This window comes from Epinephelus fuscoguttatus, linkage group LG20, assembly GCF_011397635.1.
Source record: "Epinephelus fuscoguttatus linkage group LG20, E.fuscoguttatus.final_Chr_v1".
NCBI lineage: Eukaryota > Metazoa > Chordata > Actinopteri > Perciformes > Serranidae > Epinephelus > Epinephelus fuscoguttatus.
Genome location: NC_064771.1, coordinates 24,397,498 through 24,412,886, shown reverse-complemented (window position 1 = coordinate 24,412,886; position 15,389 = coordinate 24,397,498). Strand labels below are relative to the sequence as shown.

General features: G+C 42.7%; 1 protein-coding gene across 1 annotated transcript in view; it reads left to right on the top strand.

Annotated features, from left to right (window-relative positions):
- LOC125881243 (A disintegrin and metalloproteinase with thrombospondin motifs 14) overlaps positions 1-14,833 on the top strand; it is an 85,582-nt gene extending 70,749 nt beyond the window's left edge. Inside the window, exons 14-22 of the mRNA XM_049564322.1 lie at positions 1,882-2,005; positions 2,540-2,620; positions 3,536-3,699; positions 6,383-6,548; positions 7,076-7,208; positions 7,377-7,584; positions 8,960-9,089; positions 13,166-13,273; positions 13,369-14,833. Coding sequence (XP_049420279.1) covers positions 1,882-2,005; positions 2,540-2,620; positions 3,536-3,699; positions 6,383-6,548; positions 7,076-7,208; positions 7,377-7,584; positions 8,960-9,089; positions 13,166-13,273; positions 13,369-13,955 — 1,701 coding nt within the window. The 3' untranslated portion in view covers positions 13,956-14,833. The remainder of the gene's footprint in view (positions 1-1,881; positions 2,006-2,539; positions 2,621-3,535; positions 3,700-6,382; positions 6,549-7,075; positions 7,209-7,376; positions 7,585-8,959; positions 9,090-13,165; positions 13,274-13,368) is intronic.
- Positions 14,834-15,389: the final 556 nt, after the last annotated feature.

Below are 15,389 nucleotides of genomic sequence, written 5' to 3'. Positions count from 1 at the left end.
AACATCAATATTTCATTCTGCTCTGTCCACAGTCTCTCATCCACTGCCACTAACATTGTGTTTTACACAAGGACAGCACGCTAGTTCAATGAATTGCAAATGGGGTGTCTGGAGATTCCTTTCCCAGAAAAAAAATATTTTTACCTCCATTTAGGGACTGTGATAACCAAAACAAAATCTTATAAAATAACTTAGCTGATCATTATGCTAAATTCTGTCAGACTAGTACTAAATATGCTGCTCTTTTGTGGCATTTCCTGGAGTATATCAGAGCAAAACCAGCAGCTAAAATCACATTCTCAGCCAGAATCTGATGATTTTTGTACTTTAAAAAAAGCTTTTGAAAGAAGGGGGGATACTCAAGCCCTGTTTCCACCGAGCGGTACGGTTCAGTTCAGTACGCTTTTTTTCTGTTTCCACTGTGACAAGTTGTGGATGGTACCAATAAAACCGTTCCATACTGTCCCCATTTTTGGTCCCCCCGCTGTTGGGGTACCTAGCACACAGATCTGGTACTAAAAGGTGGAGCTGTGAACACTGCAGTTTGCTGATTGGTTAGTAGAGGACGGTCACTCTGCCAGCAACTTTTAAGGTTGAACGTTAACTTGTTATGTTACTCAATGACGTGACTCAGTCAGCACATCTTGAATTTCACTGTGACAACTTTGACAATCACTTTAGTTTTTATATGACATGCACTTTTAGTAACGAGTCTTCAAGTGTTTATATATGTTAATTTCGACTGGGATGGCATATATTCTAATCCTCACTCAGAGAAAAAAAAAGCGTCATGGAGCGTTGTTCCTGTGGGCTCAAACAACACTAAACCCCTGATCTTGCTTTAAAAGGACTAAATGCACAAACCCTCTATTTTTAAATATCCCATGGAGAGAGACTCTCACTGCAGCCTGTTTTATTTTGTTCTGAAAATGTCAATGTGCAGCCTCGTATTGCAGATGATATACAAGGTATTACTCAATACATAAGCTGATTCCGTGAACACCATCGACACACCTTATATTTCACTCTAATGACTTTGACCATTACTTTAGTTTGTATATGACATATACTTTTAGGAATAAGTGGAGAAAAAAGCATTGTGGAGCGTAGTTCCTGTGGGCTCCGGCAACACTAAACCCCTGACCTTGCCTGAGAAGGACTAAATGCACAAACATGCTATTTTTTGATATTCCATCATGACAGACTCTCACTGCATCCTGTTCTGTTTTGTTCTGAAAATGTCAGCTTGAGGTGCAGACTTCCCTCTGTGTCACCAGTAGTGAGGAAATACAGTGAGTGCTGGACGGAGCAGTGAGTGACAACAACCCCGCCCACATGAAAGAGTGCTGTTTGTAGTGGAAACACTAGGGTCTAGGTACCATGTCTGAAGGGTTACTTTTGGTTTCAAAGGTACCATGCTGAGAGTGTTTGGTGGAAACAGGGCTTAACAGGAAGAATATGTCATAATAAACATCACCTGGCAAGCTGGGTTTGGAAGTGTCATTTTCCCTTTGTGCCTGAACCTTTACTAAAGTGTATTTTGATGATTAAAATAGTGCGCTTAGAGAGAGTTATGCAGAAATTCAATGACTGCATATTTCTGCATTCTGCTGTAACACCCACAGACATTATTTTGTCTCATTATTCACCTTGGGCATAAAGTTGAGACTTCTATTTTTTCAGGCCAGCTGCTCGTATTTTGGCTACATTCCTGTTATGTCTGGGTGTGTTTCCAATATGCATCATCCTAAACCTCCAAACCAGATGCATGCAGTATTTTCCCATGGCATCATTTTCCCAGTGGAGTAATCTCAGTCTGCATGAAAGTCAGGCACAGTGTTGCCCTGGTTTGATTGACTGTCTTTGCCTTTCCCTTCACAGCATGTAGGCTGCGACAAGGAGGTCGGCTCTTACAAACAAGAGGACAAATGCGGAGTGTGTGAGGGGGACAACTCCCACTGTCGCACCGTGAAGCTGACGCTCACCAAGACACCCAAAAAGAATGGTAATTATCAGCTATGTGGACGCTCAGGCCTGTGCTGAATCAGCAACTGTCATCATTTACCCTCTTTCACTCTGCCCCTCCCTACCATAGACCCGTTTTTGTCTTTTAAGGGGGGGGACAGGGGATCCTTAGGGGAACATAGCACGTCAACAGTGTATTCCCTCAGCACTGTGTCTAGTTTTGTAGTCATAAATAACCTCCTTCCTGAAAAGCAAGCATTAAGTTGTTGGTACTAACGGATTCCTTAGGTCTTTTTGTTTATAATGATACCAGTATCTTCACGCTAGTTTTAAAACTCAGCTTCTGAAATACAGTAATGTCATCCTGGAGTACTGGAAGAGGTTAAACTCAAAGTCCAGAGGCCTCATGCATGTTCCAATCTTTTATATTTGACCACAGCTGGTATCCTGCACTGTCATCAAACAAAGGATTCTGTCTTGATTCAGAAATAATTGGCTGCTATTACAGCCCAGAATAAGTGCCTGCTGCGTAAGGCTCCCAGCTTAACCGTGCCGTGTGTCTTTGTCTTGTTAGGAATGCTGAAGATGTTCGACATTCCAATAGGAGCCCGCCACATTGTGATCGAAGAGAACGACACTTCCCCTCATATAATTGGTGAGTGTGTCCCACATCCTTCGTTTCATCTTGTCAAAATCACCCTCGCCGCACCGATCGGTGCAAGACGAAGTTTTCGTGCAGTACAGGTCTGCGAATGTCAATCACCAGCCGTGTTCTCGCGTCTGAATTTGACACTGATGCAGTAGTTAGTTGTAAAGCGAGGAATTCACGGTGCCTTGTGCCTGAAGCTTTTTCCTAACAGCTTTTTTACTGAGAACAAGAAATTAATTAGCGTGGCATCTAACAAACACCATCAATGTGAGAACCTTTATTTTCAACTCTGAAAATCTGACAGACAAAAGCAAATACCACTGGAGTCTATATGGTCTGTCCTGGTGAATTATTATAGATGTCAGTGCAATTATTGCACATCGCAGGTGCTATTGTGCTCATTTGAAAGGAAAAATAGCTTTCTCATTCATTAGTGACTTTCTATTTGAGCTCAATGTAGATGAGTAGACTTTATCTGCAAATGCAATTTGCAATTTGATATGTGTGAAGTAATGAGAACAAAGCTCTAAAATGTATTCAGGTATGAAAAGATATGACAGACTTGTATCTTTCAGCTTACAATAGCTCTCTGTGCGGCTGACAGTGGTGAGTCAGGATCGCCCTCCCTCCTCTCTCCACTCTTTTCCTCTCTGGCTTTTATTAGCTCATGGGAAGAAGAGATGACACACAACTTGGAGAAATTACCGTTGGCTAACCACAGCGCCAAACATCTCAGAATACATACTGACACGTTCCCTGCCTAAAGGAAAATCTCAGAGTAGTTTGGTGGGGAAGGGGTTGATCATGAATTTCTTTTCAGTTTTTTAGATGTTTAATGAATGAAATACTACATAACGTGCCCGCAGTCTTTCCCCTACACACATGCATTAAAAAAACTTTTTTTTCACTCATTACTGACAGCTGTGAAGAATCAAGTTACTGGAAACTTCATACTGAATGCAAAAAGTGAAGAAGCTGAAACAAAGACCTTCATCGAAAACGGTTTACAGTGGGAGTATTCCAACGATGGTGGGAAGGAGATGCTGAAGACAACTGGTCCTCTGCATGAAGGCATTGTAGTGCTGGTGAGTGGCGTTGTTTGTTTCTGTAAACCACTGATATGTTACATTGATGTGTCTGTTTTGTTTGTAGCCAATATGTTGAAACTTGACGTTCTTTCTGTTCAAATTAATGTTGTGACAACGCTGTGGTTAAGGTGTGGTTAGGTTTAAACACAAAAAACATTCAGTTATGGTTAGGAAAACATCATGTTTTGGTTTAAAATGAAATTTGGTTTATTGCCACCACAGCCACCACTGACATTGTACCACCGTCCCCTTAAAAATATGCAGTTGTTGTCAGCACAACCACCGTTGGAAATGTCACAGAATGACGTTACAAAACCTGGCTGGTCTCAGACAGTGGTCTGCTGCTGGCCTGCTTGAGAGCTGTCACGTCACTGTTGAAGATGTGCTGACGTTGGCTTAAAAATGCCTAAATGTTATCACCACAACCACTGCTGGAAATGTGCAAAGATCACCTCGAATGTTTGGCATTGGCTTGAAAAATACCTGGTTGTTATTTCTATAACCAATGCTGGAAATGTGCCAACATTAAAAATACCTGGTTGTTTTCACCATAACCACAGTTGTCTCAAAAAATACCCAACTGTTGTTGCCACAACCACTGCCAGAAATGTCATGAAGTGACATTTAAAATCATGGTTGGTCTCAAACAGTGGTCTGCTACTGGCCTGCCTGATAGCTGTCCTGACACCACTGAAAATATGCTGACATTGACTTACAAAATACCTAGTTGTTGTCACAGTAACCACTGCTGGAAATGTGTAAACATCACCTTAAAAAATACCTGGTTGTTGTTGCAACAACCACTGCTAGAAATGTGCCAGCATTGGCTTAGAAAATAGCTGAAGTTGGCTCAGAAAATATCTGATTGTTGTCACAGTAACCACTGCTGGAAATGTGCAGACATCACCTTAAAAAATACCTAGTTGTTATTGCTACAACCAATGTTGGAAATGTGCCGACATAGCCTTAAAAAATACCCGGTTGTTGTTGCCACAACTACCACCAGAAATGTGCCAGCATTGGCTTACAAAATACCTAGTTGTTGTTGCCACATTCATTGCTAGAAATGTCATGAAGTGACATTTAAAAAACACGGCTGGTCTACAAACAGTGGTCTGCTGCAGGCCTACTTGACAGCCATCTCGTCAAGCTGGAAATGTGCTGACGTTGGCTCAGAAAATACCTGGTTTTTGCCACAACCACTGCCAGAAATGGGCTGGCGTTGGCTTAAAAAATACTTGGTTGTTGTTGCCACATACACTGCTAGAAATGTGCCAGCTTTGGCTTCAGAAATACCCAATTGTTGTAGGCACCTACACTGCTAGAAATATGCTGACGTTGGCTTAAAAAATATTTGGTTGTCACCACATACGCTGCTAGAAATGTGACATTAAAAAACATGGCTGGTCTCAAACAGTGGTCTGCTGCAGGCCTGCTTGACAGCCATCTCATTACTGCTGGAAATGTGCTGAAGTTAGCTCAGAAAATACTTGGTTGTTGTCACAGTAACCACTGCTAGAAATGTGCTGGTGTTGGCTTAAGAAAATACCCGATTGTTGTCGCCATAACCACTGACATCTAATGCCATTAGATAACATTAAAAAACACAGCTGGTCTCAAACAGTGGTCTGCTGCAGGCCTGCTTGACAGCCATCTCATCGCCGCCAGAAATGTGCTGACATTGGCTTTGAAAATACCCGTTTTTTGTCACCGTAACCAGTGTTGGAAATGTGCAGACATCACCTTAAAAACTACCCAGTTGTTGCTGCCACAACCGCCGCTAGAAACTCCTGGCCTGCTTGGCCACCATCTTTGTGCTGATGTTAAAAATAAAACATACATACCTTAACAATACCTTGTTGTGGTCACCACAGACATGACTGGAGATGTCACTACACATCGTTAAAAAACACGACTGGTCTCGAACGGTGGTCTGCTGTTGCCTGCTTGGAAATGTCCCAACATTGCCTTAAAAATCTCTCAGTTTCCACAACTACCACGTGAAATGTGCGGGTCCATGTCATTGGTTCGACATCCCATTAGTCCGACTCTCCACAGTGCTGAACGGCTCGTGGCAGGCGTATGGTGCTATGGTGCTATGGCGACCGGCTTGAGGCGGAACAGGCTCATGGTTTATGAGTTTGTCACTTTCTTTTTCATTTTAACCCACACCATGATCTTTTCCTGACCCTAACCAAGTGTTTTTTGTGCCTAAACCTAACCAGACCTTAACCACAGGGCATCATGATGATTTCGGAACAGACTTCGGAACAATGAGTTTAATATGGTCGGAACAATGGGCAGTTCCCAAATGTGCTGCTGTTGTCTAAAAAAGTACCCAGTTGTTGTCGGCACAAAAACTGCTTTAAATGGGCGGACGTGTCATTAAAAAGTGCAGCTGGTCTCTGAAGTGCTTCTCAGGGGTCGTATCTTGTAGGCCTCAGGCCATTAACCATTTCCCTTCCCCCTCTCCTGATGCTCATACAGTTACTTAAGAAACATTGATATGATACTATGAAACAAATTAATGTTATGTATCTGTTTCTCAGATATGTACAATAGATGTCAATGGGTTTTTTTCAGCAACTGGGCTCAAGTGGGACAGATACAGAGTCGTCACTATTTTCTTTTTCCAGAGTTTCATTGGTTTTTTAAAAAAACTTTCTTCACCTTGTTGCAGGTCATACCCCAGGAAGAGGACACAAAGATCAGCCTGACGTATAAGTACATCATACATGAGGACCTTCTACCGCTTATAATGAACAACAATGTCCTTCTGGCTGAACTGGATACCTATGAATGGGCACTGAAGAGCTGGTCTCAGTGCTCCAAACCCTGTGGGGGAGGTCAGTAAGTGTATGTTTGAATCACAAGCAATTAAAGCTGGAGCTGGAGTCAAAGCTCAGTGTATGCTCAGAAAACCGCAAAGATGAATCTATTCTAGTGTTGGTGAGGTTATTTCCACCACGCTCTTGTTGGTCTACAGCAGACAAGGTTACTGACTGAATGACTCTATTAGTGGATTCATAGAAAATGTTTTGAAAATGAATCATTCTTCTCTGTTTTTAGTCATTATAAAGGAAATATCTTATGAATTTTTCTTGTTGGACAGACAAAACACTCAATTTAAAAGCCAAAATTAAAATCACATTGGACTCCAGGAAGTTGAAATGGGCATTTTTGAACTATTTCCTGACATTTACACGAAATAATAAATACAGTAATTAACAAAAAGGTCAATCAGTAATAACTGTGATCATTAGTTGTAGCCCCAGTTTTTTAAGAGATGGATGATTGATTTATGTATGTAACTGTACTATATGTCTGTATAAGCATGCTGGAAGATTGATTTTGTACGCTTTCCATCCTTCAGGCATCCAGTACACAAAATATGGATGCAGGAGGAAGAGTGACAGCCGTTTGGTGCATCGAAACTTTTGTGAAACCAGCAAAAAGCCCAAACCCATCCGCAAACGCTGCAATGTTCAAGAATGCAGCCAGCCCACGTAAGTGTCCCCCAGCTATAGAGGGCTATATTTTCAGTCTAGTGCAGCATTAAAACTTTAATGGCTTTGCCTGCATATGTTCAATTCTGGACCATTCGATAAGCAGAGGAAAATGTAATTGCTGTGTGGCATGAAAGCCTTTTTTCAAAGAGCCTGCTGTGTTGACAGGTGGGTGGTGGAGGAGTGGAGTCCCTGCAGTAAGACCTGCGGGAAACTTGGTTACCAAACCAGAGTGGTGCAGTGCATGCAGGCGCTCCACAACGGCACCAACAGGCCCGTCCACAGCAAACACTGCCTCGAGGACCGGCCGGAGATAAGGAGGGCCTGTAACCACACCATATGCCCCGCCCAGTGGAGGACAGGGGCATGGTCTCAGGTGAGTCCGGATGACAGCCAGCTGTATCAGCAAGTTCAGACTGCTGTAACGTAAATGTTTACCAAGTGAAGATTTAAAGGGACAGTTCACCCCAAGATCAAAAATACATATTTTTCCTTTTACCTGTGGTGCTATTTATCAGATTGTTTTGGTGTGTGTCTGCCTTCTCTCGAATAAAATGGAACTAGATTGAACTCAGCTTGTGGTGCTCAAAGTGTCAACAGCAATGTCTCTTTACAGAAATCATGACCTGGTTACTCAAAATAATCCACAGACCTGGTTGTGAGCAATTTCATGTAGGAACTATTTTCTTTCTACCAAACTACACCCACCAATTGCATCACCACGCAGAAGAGAGCGTGCATGTACTTATGATGAGAGGCTCGTGCTCATGACAGCGTGAGATAAAAACATTATTGACATCCTCCTCGGCTGAGCTGTAACCCTAGCTATATAAAATTTGATCAATTATATTAGATTTCTTAAGGGAATAGTAAAGATTTGGGACTATTGAGAAAACATCTGGGGCTCCAAGGGCCACTCCCCGGCTCTGCCTCTGTCACCAAGATGTTGCTTAAGTTTTAACGCTGCAACCTTATTTAGTAGAACAGCTTTCACGAGTTTGAAACTTGCTCATTGCTTTAAATTAGGAAGGACTTTACACACAAACTTAGCGATGGATTTACGACCAGCTAGTGAATCGTTTGCCCTCTAAGTGCAGTTTGTTTGGGCAGGTGTGAACACAGCAATCACACATGTGCACACCAAAGCAACCGGACCAAGACCTTCTTGAAGAGGTGGAACTTTCTCCCACAAAGTATTTTATCTGGTCTGCTTGTAAGTGCTGCTTTGACAACACGAACCAACTCTAGGCAATTATACAACTATGTAACAAAATTAGTCCCTGATACAGACCAAAGCGAGACAACTCTAGGTCTGAAAGCATCCTTAGTCCTGGTCTCAAATTCAGTCAGTATTAACTTAATGGAAGACTGGTAGAGTAACACCTTTGCAAATTTTCATAGCATAGCAATGATCTTATGACAAGTTTAACAATATAGAATGATGGCAGCACTTTATTAGTTCTAGGTGTGAATATTGTAAAACATGAAAACTGACATGAACATGCAATAAACAAGAATTGTTGTTAACTGACTCTCAACCTGACTCTGTTTACAGTGACATGTCATATCAGTCTTAATGTTCTAACACAAGTAAACTCTCTTGGATGCATGTGTCAAGATTTAATTAGTGTATGCGGCAGGCTCTGACGTGTCACTAATCATTTCATCATTCTGAAGTAAAGTGTCACTACAGTTGCTATTGTTTTAACTCGTTTGTGTTTGTGTATTTGTGTGTGTTGGTGGCGTGGCAGTGTTCAGTGACCTGTGGCGAAGGGATTCAGCAAAGGCAGGTGGTTTGCAAGGCCAGCGACAACACCCTCGGAGAATGTGAGGGCGAGAAGCCGGAGACAGTTCTTATCTGCAAACTAAGTTCTTGTCCAGGTGAGATCACCCTGCATGTGATTAGGGAACAATATAGACCAATTTACCAGTTTGCTTGTCTTATTAACGCTGTTGGAGAAACTGCCTCCACATGTTCGAGTCATTTCCTTTTCATTATGGATGCAGAAAAAGTGAAGAACTGGAACAGATGTCTGTACATTTTTTTAAAGAACTTGTGGTAGGTCAACGCCTGCTGCATAATGCACTCCCACTCACCATCACTTAGGGATGCCATTTAGAAATCATTTTGAGACTGAATAACCTTCTGTGGCTTGTATGATGAATGACACCAGTAGGTCCTTAATGTCCCTTTAAAGAAAAAGAGCTTTTGGAATACTTCATGAAAACTGAGAGATATTCAGCCTCTGCGTCAAAACGTTTCTCCACTTTTACCCTCCTGCAGCTTTTATAAGTCTCCAAAAAGAAAGTTCTGTTTTGTTACTGTAGAGGTTCTTGAGAGATTTTCTTGGGTCTCGTGGTAGCTGTTTTGCAGTACTTGAGATCAGTCTTGGTCTCAAGATTGCTTTCTGAAGGACTTAAGCCTTGTTTCCACCAAACACTTTCAGCATGGTACCTTTGGAACCAACAGTAACCCTTCAGACATGGTACCTAGACCCTAGAGTTTCCAGCACAAACAGCAGTCTTTCATGTGGGCGGGGTTGTTGTCACTCACTGCTCCGTGCAGCACTCACTGTATTTCCTAGTTATCGATGACACAGATGCAAGTCTGCGCCTCGTTTATCATCTATAAACGAGGCGCATGCCGACATTTTCAGAACAAAATAAAACAGGATGCAGTGAGAGTCTGTCGAGATGGGATATTAAAAAATAGCATGTTTGTGCATTTAGTCCTTCACAGGCAAGGTCAGGGATTTAGTGTTGCTGGAGCCCACAGGAACAATGCTCCACGACACTTTTTTTTTCTCCACTCATTACTAAAAGTATATGTCATATACAAACTAAAGTAATGGTCAAAGTTATTAGAGTGAAATATAAGGTGTGTCGATGGTGTTCACGTAATCAGCTTATGTATTGAGTAACAAATGTTCCACCTTAAAAGTTGCCGGCTTTCAGCTCTGTGAATTAAGTTATTTTTTCTCAGACTCCAGCTGCTGCAAGAGGCAGCAAAACATCCTTTCATTTTATAGTTATAGTTTACTAATAAAACTCTCCACAGTATGAACAGTGGTTACATGAGCCTCAAAACCAGCCACAACTCAGCCCTGAGCAGAGTGACCGTCCTCTATTGACCAATCAGACTGCAGTGTTCACAGCTCCACCTTTTAGTACCAGATCTGTGTGCTAGGTACCCCAACAGAGGGGGGACCAAAAATGGGGATGGTACGAATGGTTCCATTGGTATCATCCACAACTTTTCACAGTGAATAAAAAGCATACTGAACTGAACAGTACTGCTCCTTGGAAACGGTGCTTTAGTCTCATCTCTGACTTAACTACATTTGTACTCAGTCTTGTCTCAGTGACGGACAAAGAGGACTCAGGATTTTATTTCACAATGAGTCAAGAGAACAGCTGTGGGAATATGACTACATCGCCTGCAGAAAAGGAGTGTTGAATAAATGGCTCAGTTGATTTAAGCCCCTTAGTGTTTGCTTGTATTTGTTTGCTCATAGAAAACAAAGGGAAATTCCCACAGATAAAATCCATCTCTGTAATGCCTTTTGATTATTCTATCAAGACATTTTGTATAGCACACTTACTAGGGCTGCACCCGACTAAGAATTATGCCAGTCAAATCAGTTCTTCATATGAAGTTTTAAAGTTTGAACGTGCTCAGTGAGAAGTTCAGTGTGACAGCAGCATTACTCAATATCGTAAACAATCTAACTGTGTTAATAACGGATCAGGAATGTGCAACATTTTTTGCTTACACTAGATTTCAAACCAAAGACTGCACTGAAATTGCATTGTAAATTCACCACTTCTAAGCAGAAGAGAGAAGATAATGTCATCTCGGAAAATCTCCTTTGTGCTGTACGTTGCATCGTGTCTGCTGCAGCCTCTGCATAGAGTATTGTGAGAGACAAGAGCGCTCAATCTGCAGCAAAATCTGGGGACCTGGGGCCTCATTTATAAAGCTTGCTTACCCACAAAACGGGGCTTGAAAGTGGCGTACGCCACTTACCACGCAAAGGTTGGGATTTATAAAAATAAACTTGGCGGGAGAATGTGCGCACCTGTAAGCAAACTCAGCGCACATTTTGGAGGACACTGGGAAGTGGCGCCGCAGACAGCGAGGTGGAGAAGTGGAGTCAGATTTTTATTGATGTCTCACACAAATTTAATGTCACGCTATATCCACCTTAGATCCACGCCATCATTGAAATTAAATCCAGCAGCCTAATTTTGCACTTGGAGTGAGTTTTAATTGTTTCATAAAACCGTTGTAAAATCCAACTCAAATCCTGAATTGAAATTCTTTCTAAATACTTATTTAATCTGCACTGCCTCTAACGTCTCATTGTCCACTCTGTGAGCGCAGGAGGGGGAGAGGATGGCGTGACTGCATGGAATATATTTATTTATTTAGCTAAATATTTCCAGTGCGTTTATCATGTCTCGAAATACAGCCATTAAGCACAACTGTTACACTCATTTCATCAGCCCTACTTAGACATGTGCTGTTCATGACAAAACCGGCATGAAGAAACGTGTTCGCCTATTACACTTTCATCTTTGAATTGTATTTCAAATTACACGTTGTATTTTGGGACAGGGATACCACTAGTTCATGCTGTAATTCAGGCCGGGTGTCTGATGAGACTAATTGCCATAAACATATAAATACTGCAGTGACCCTCGTGTGAAATTGCGCAAGATGGCACTGTCCATGCAGTCCCACAGACACAGCTGACAGCATCAGCAGCGTTGATGTGTTGCCACTTTATTTCGCTTTTTTGTATTAGTGATCCCGCTGCTGTGGCCACCAAATAAAATCTTTCTTCAGTCCTCCACCTCCCGTTAAAGGGTCTCTAGCTCAGTCTCGGAGAAATTCCGTTTTTTGGTTTATTTCTCACACATGTCGCTGTGACTCACACAACGAGAGAACACTCGCATGCCGGCTTATTTATATGCAGATCGCATTCATGAGGTGATTTGCATGACCATTTATGGTTGAACTAGGGCGTGTAGAGGGGGGAATATGAGGCGGATCTGGGTGCGCACAATTCCAGGAGGTCTGTCATTTATAAAGAGAACATTGCGTGCAAGTGTGTGTGCGCACGGTTTTATGAATCAGATTATTTTTTGGCGCACGCCATTTTCAGCTTTTGGGCGCACGCCAACTTTTAGTATGAATCCTAAGCACTCTTTTATAAATGAGGCCCCAGAACATGAAATAACCTCCGTCGACAGAGCTTAACACACACAGATGCTTTTAAAAGTGCCTTTCTTTCTGGTCTCCTGCAGACGGAGGTGAGTTAAGTCTGAGAGTCTGAAATGAACTTGTAATTTGAGGGTCACCTTTCAATATGTGCCAACACTGTGTGTTTGTAAGTGTCCATGCTGCCCCCTGAAAGTTGGAGATTTGAATCATCATTCAGAGACCTCTCACAGTGGTTTAAAACTTCTTTTACCTGCAATGCTGTGGAAAAAAACACATGTAATAAAAGTAACAGGGGACTTCAGCCGTGGATCAGCCCACTGCTTTCAAACCTGATCACTCGAGACAAACCATCATCAGTTAGAGCACACCTTCAAGAAGGTAGCCCTGTTGTAATGGAAATACAATGGCCAAAACCAAGCCAAGCCAGCCCATGACTGTCGAAGAGGGGTACTATAATCAACCTCACATTGCCACAACACACTGAAGAAGGACGTCTTGTCCGAAGCGTCCATGTGCCAATATCAAAAAGTCAAACTGGAGTGTTGTCCTGATCTAAAATTGGTGAATTAAGAGGAATCTGTTTTCTAGAATTTGTTTTCTGGTATGTATACTCCACGTTTTATTATAAATGTGTAATGCAGTGAGGGACTCGCACTGGTCTGGTGTTCTTGTCTACAACACTGGTTCATACGTAGGATTTTTTTTTACCTTCTTTTGTCCTCCGCTCCAGGGCAGCCAGTGTCTCCTCTCACTGTCGAAACAATGGAAAACTCCACAATAAAAGACGAAGCCGTACACCAAAGGGCTCCTGAAAACCCTGTTCACAAAATCTCTTCAAGTAAGTCAATATGTAATATGAATCTAAACCTCCACAATAGAAATGTTTTTGTGTTTCAGTCCTCTGAGTGATGTCCTCTCCCCTCTTGTCACCAGATGAGCCATGTCTGGGGGATAAATCAATTTTCTGTCAGATGGAGGTTCTTGCCCGATATTGCTCCATCCCTGGATATAATAAGCTTTGCTGTGAGTCTTGCAACAAGAAAGAAAACCTCGCCACACATGCTCCTGACCTCCATAGCACCCCATTGGCCTCAGTTGAACACGAGACCTCCACTCCTTCTCACCCTGCATCACCCAAGGCTCCTCCACCTGCTACGACCAAGAGCCCGCCGCAAACCACTAAAGCCATTGGCAGATGGCTGCGCTCCACTGCCCCGGTGCCAACCACAGCTGCTGCTGCTGCTGAAGCTGAAGCTGAAGCTGAAGCCTCGCCATCCACAGGTGCTGCTCCGCCCCAGGGTCCCACCAGCGACTCCCTCCTCACAGCTGGGAAAGGAGACTCAGACCCGGGGCCTCTTCTACCTCCAGGGCCTCCACGGCCCACAGCAGACTCCAGTGGAGGTGCCTCTAAAGAGCACAGTCCAAACAGCACTTTAGGCCCAGTCGCTGCCAGGTCAAGAAGGGACGATTTAGGATCTGAGAGGGACTCGAGTCACAGAACCCTGTCAGCTCAGAAATGAACAGTGAGCGATGTTGTGAACGTGCTGCTCAGTGAGACGGTCTCGTACATCAGCTCACCCTTTGCAGCATCTCATAGACTCGCAGTCAGGCTGCGGATATTTTCTTTCTCTCTCTTTTTTTTTTACAAAGATTTTTTTTTTTTCCATGCCAGTGAACTTAGACCAGACCAGCGATGGTTACCTCATCAAAACTCCAGAGTGATCTGTGCACAGTGTCGCTCTGCCCTCTGTGCTTCAAATATGAAATGGAAGAAAAAAAAAAAGTTGTCAGGTGCTGTAAACTAAAATGACTACAAGACGTGTTCAAAATGTGATGACTGCATTGCTACATTCATGTTTTTATCTGTGTACAGTTGTGTAATCCTGTTTTTTTTTCAAGTGCATTAGAACTACTATTGAACTTGTATTGTGAACATGTGAGGAGAGGTCAAAGGCCATGGTTTTGGAGGTGCACGTGTCAGCTGTGGAGGCTAGAGTGTGCCACCTGAATAATTATAGACCCTGCCGTTTGTTAAATAATAATTCAGTGTTACAGTGCTAAGTTATTTAAGATATAGTTAGTAACGTTTATAAAATAACCATTCCTCATATTTAATGAAAGTGTCCCTATATCCCGACTAGGGACTTCATTTTCAGTATATTTTGCTTTTGATAGCCCAACACCCATCAGCTGGTAATTAATCTGGTAATTTCTGAGAAGAAAATGCAGAATGACGTGAAATACAAGGAGACCTTCCTTTTAGTTTGGAGCTAGTTTTAGCTAGCTTTAGCACTGCATTTCAAAGCGCCATCCATTTAGAGGTGGTAAAATTAAAAAAAAAAAATGATGTAAATGTCTTACCTTTTATTTTATTTTGTGTTGGCTGTGTTAACAGACAGACAGCCAATTGCTTTAACATGAGGAAAACAAAGTGCCCACTTCACCTCTGGTCTCCACTGGTTAGCTAACATTAGCTTTAGCCGCTCGACACTGTGCACCGGCCAGGTTGGGTGGGAGCTAGCTGGCAACCGCTATGTTGCTGTAAAAACATGGTGACCACCCTCTGGTCACCCCACAGGTAGCCCCAGTCAAAAAAGTGGCTTCATTTTGAGCAGCAAACCACGTTAACATTGTCAACTATGTTAGCACCACTAGCGATGCTGACACTGCTTACAGTGCTAACAGCAATAAAATAGTTAACATTCCTAAAAGAGATTTGCGGCTAAAAATTTGGGCCACTTACTCACCATGGCGTTCTGGGGGAGACCGGAGGGTGGGCACAATGTCTCCACAGCATTACTAGCAGTAATCACCGAATGAGCGGCACCTCTAGCTAAGCTGGTGCACTATACAGAGTGGCCAAGGTTAGCTAACCAGTGGCGACCTAAAGGTGAGCGTTGGGCACTATATTTACGCTGGTTAACGTGGCTAGGCGGCTGTCTATCTCCCACCAG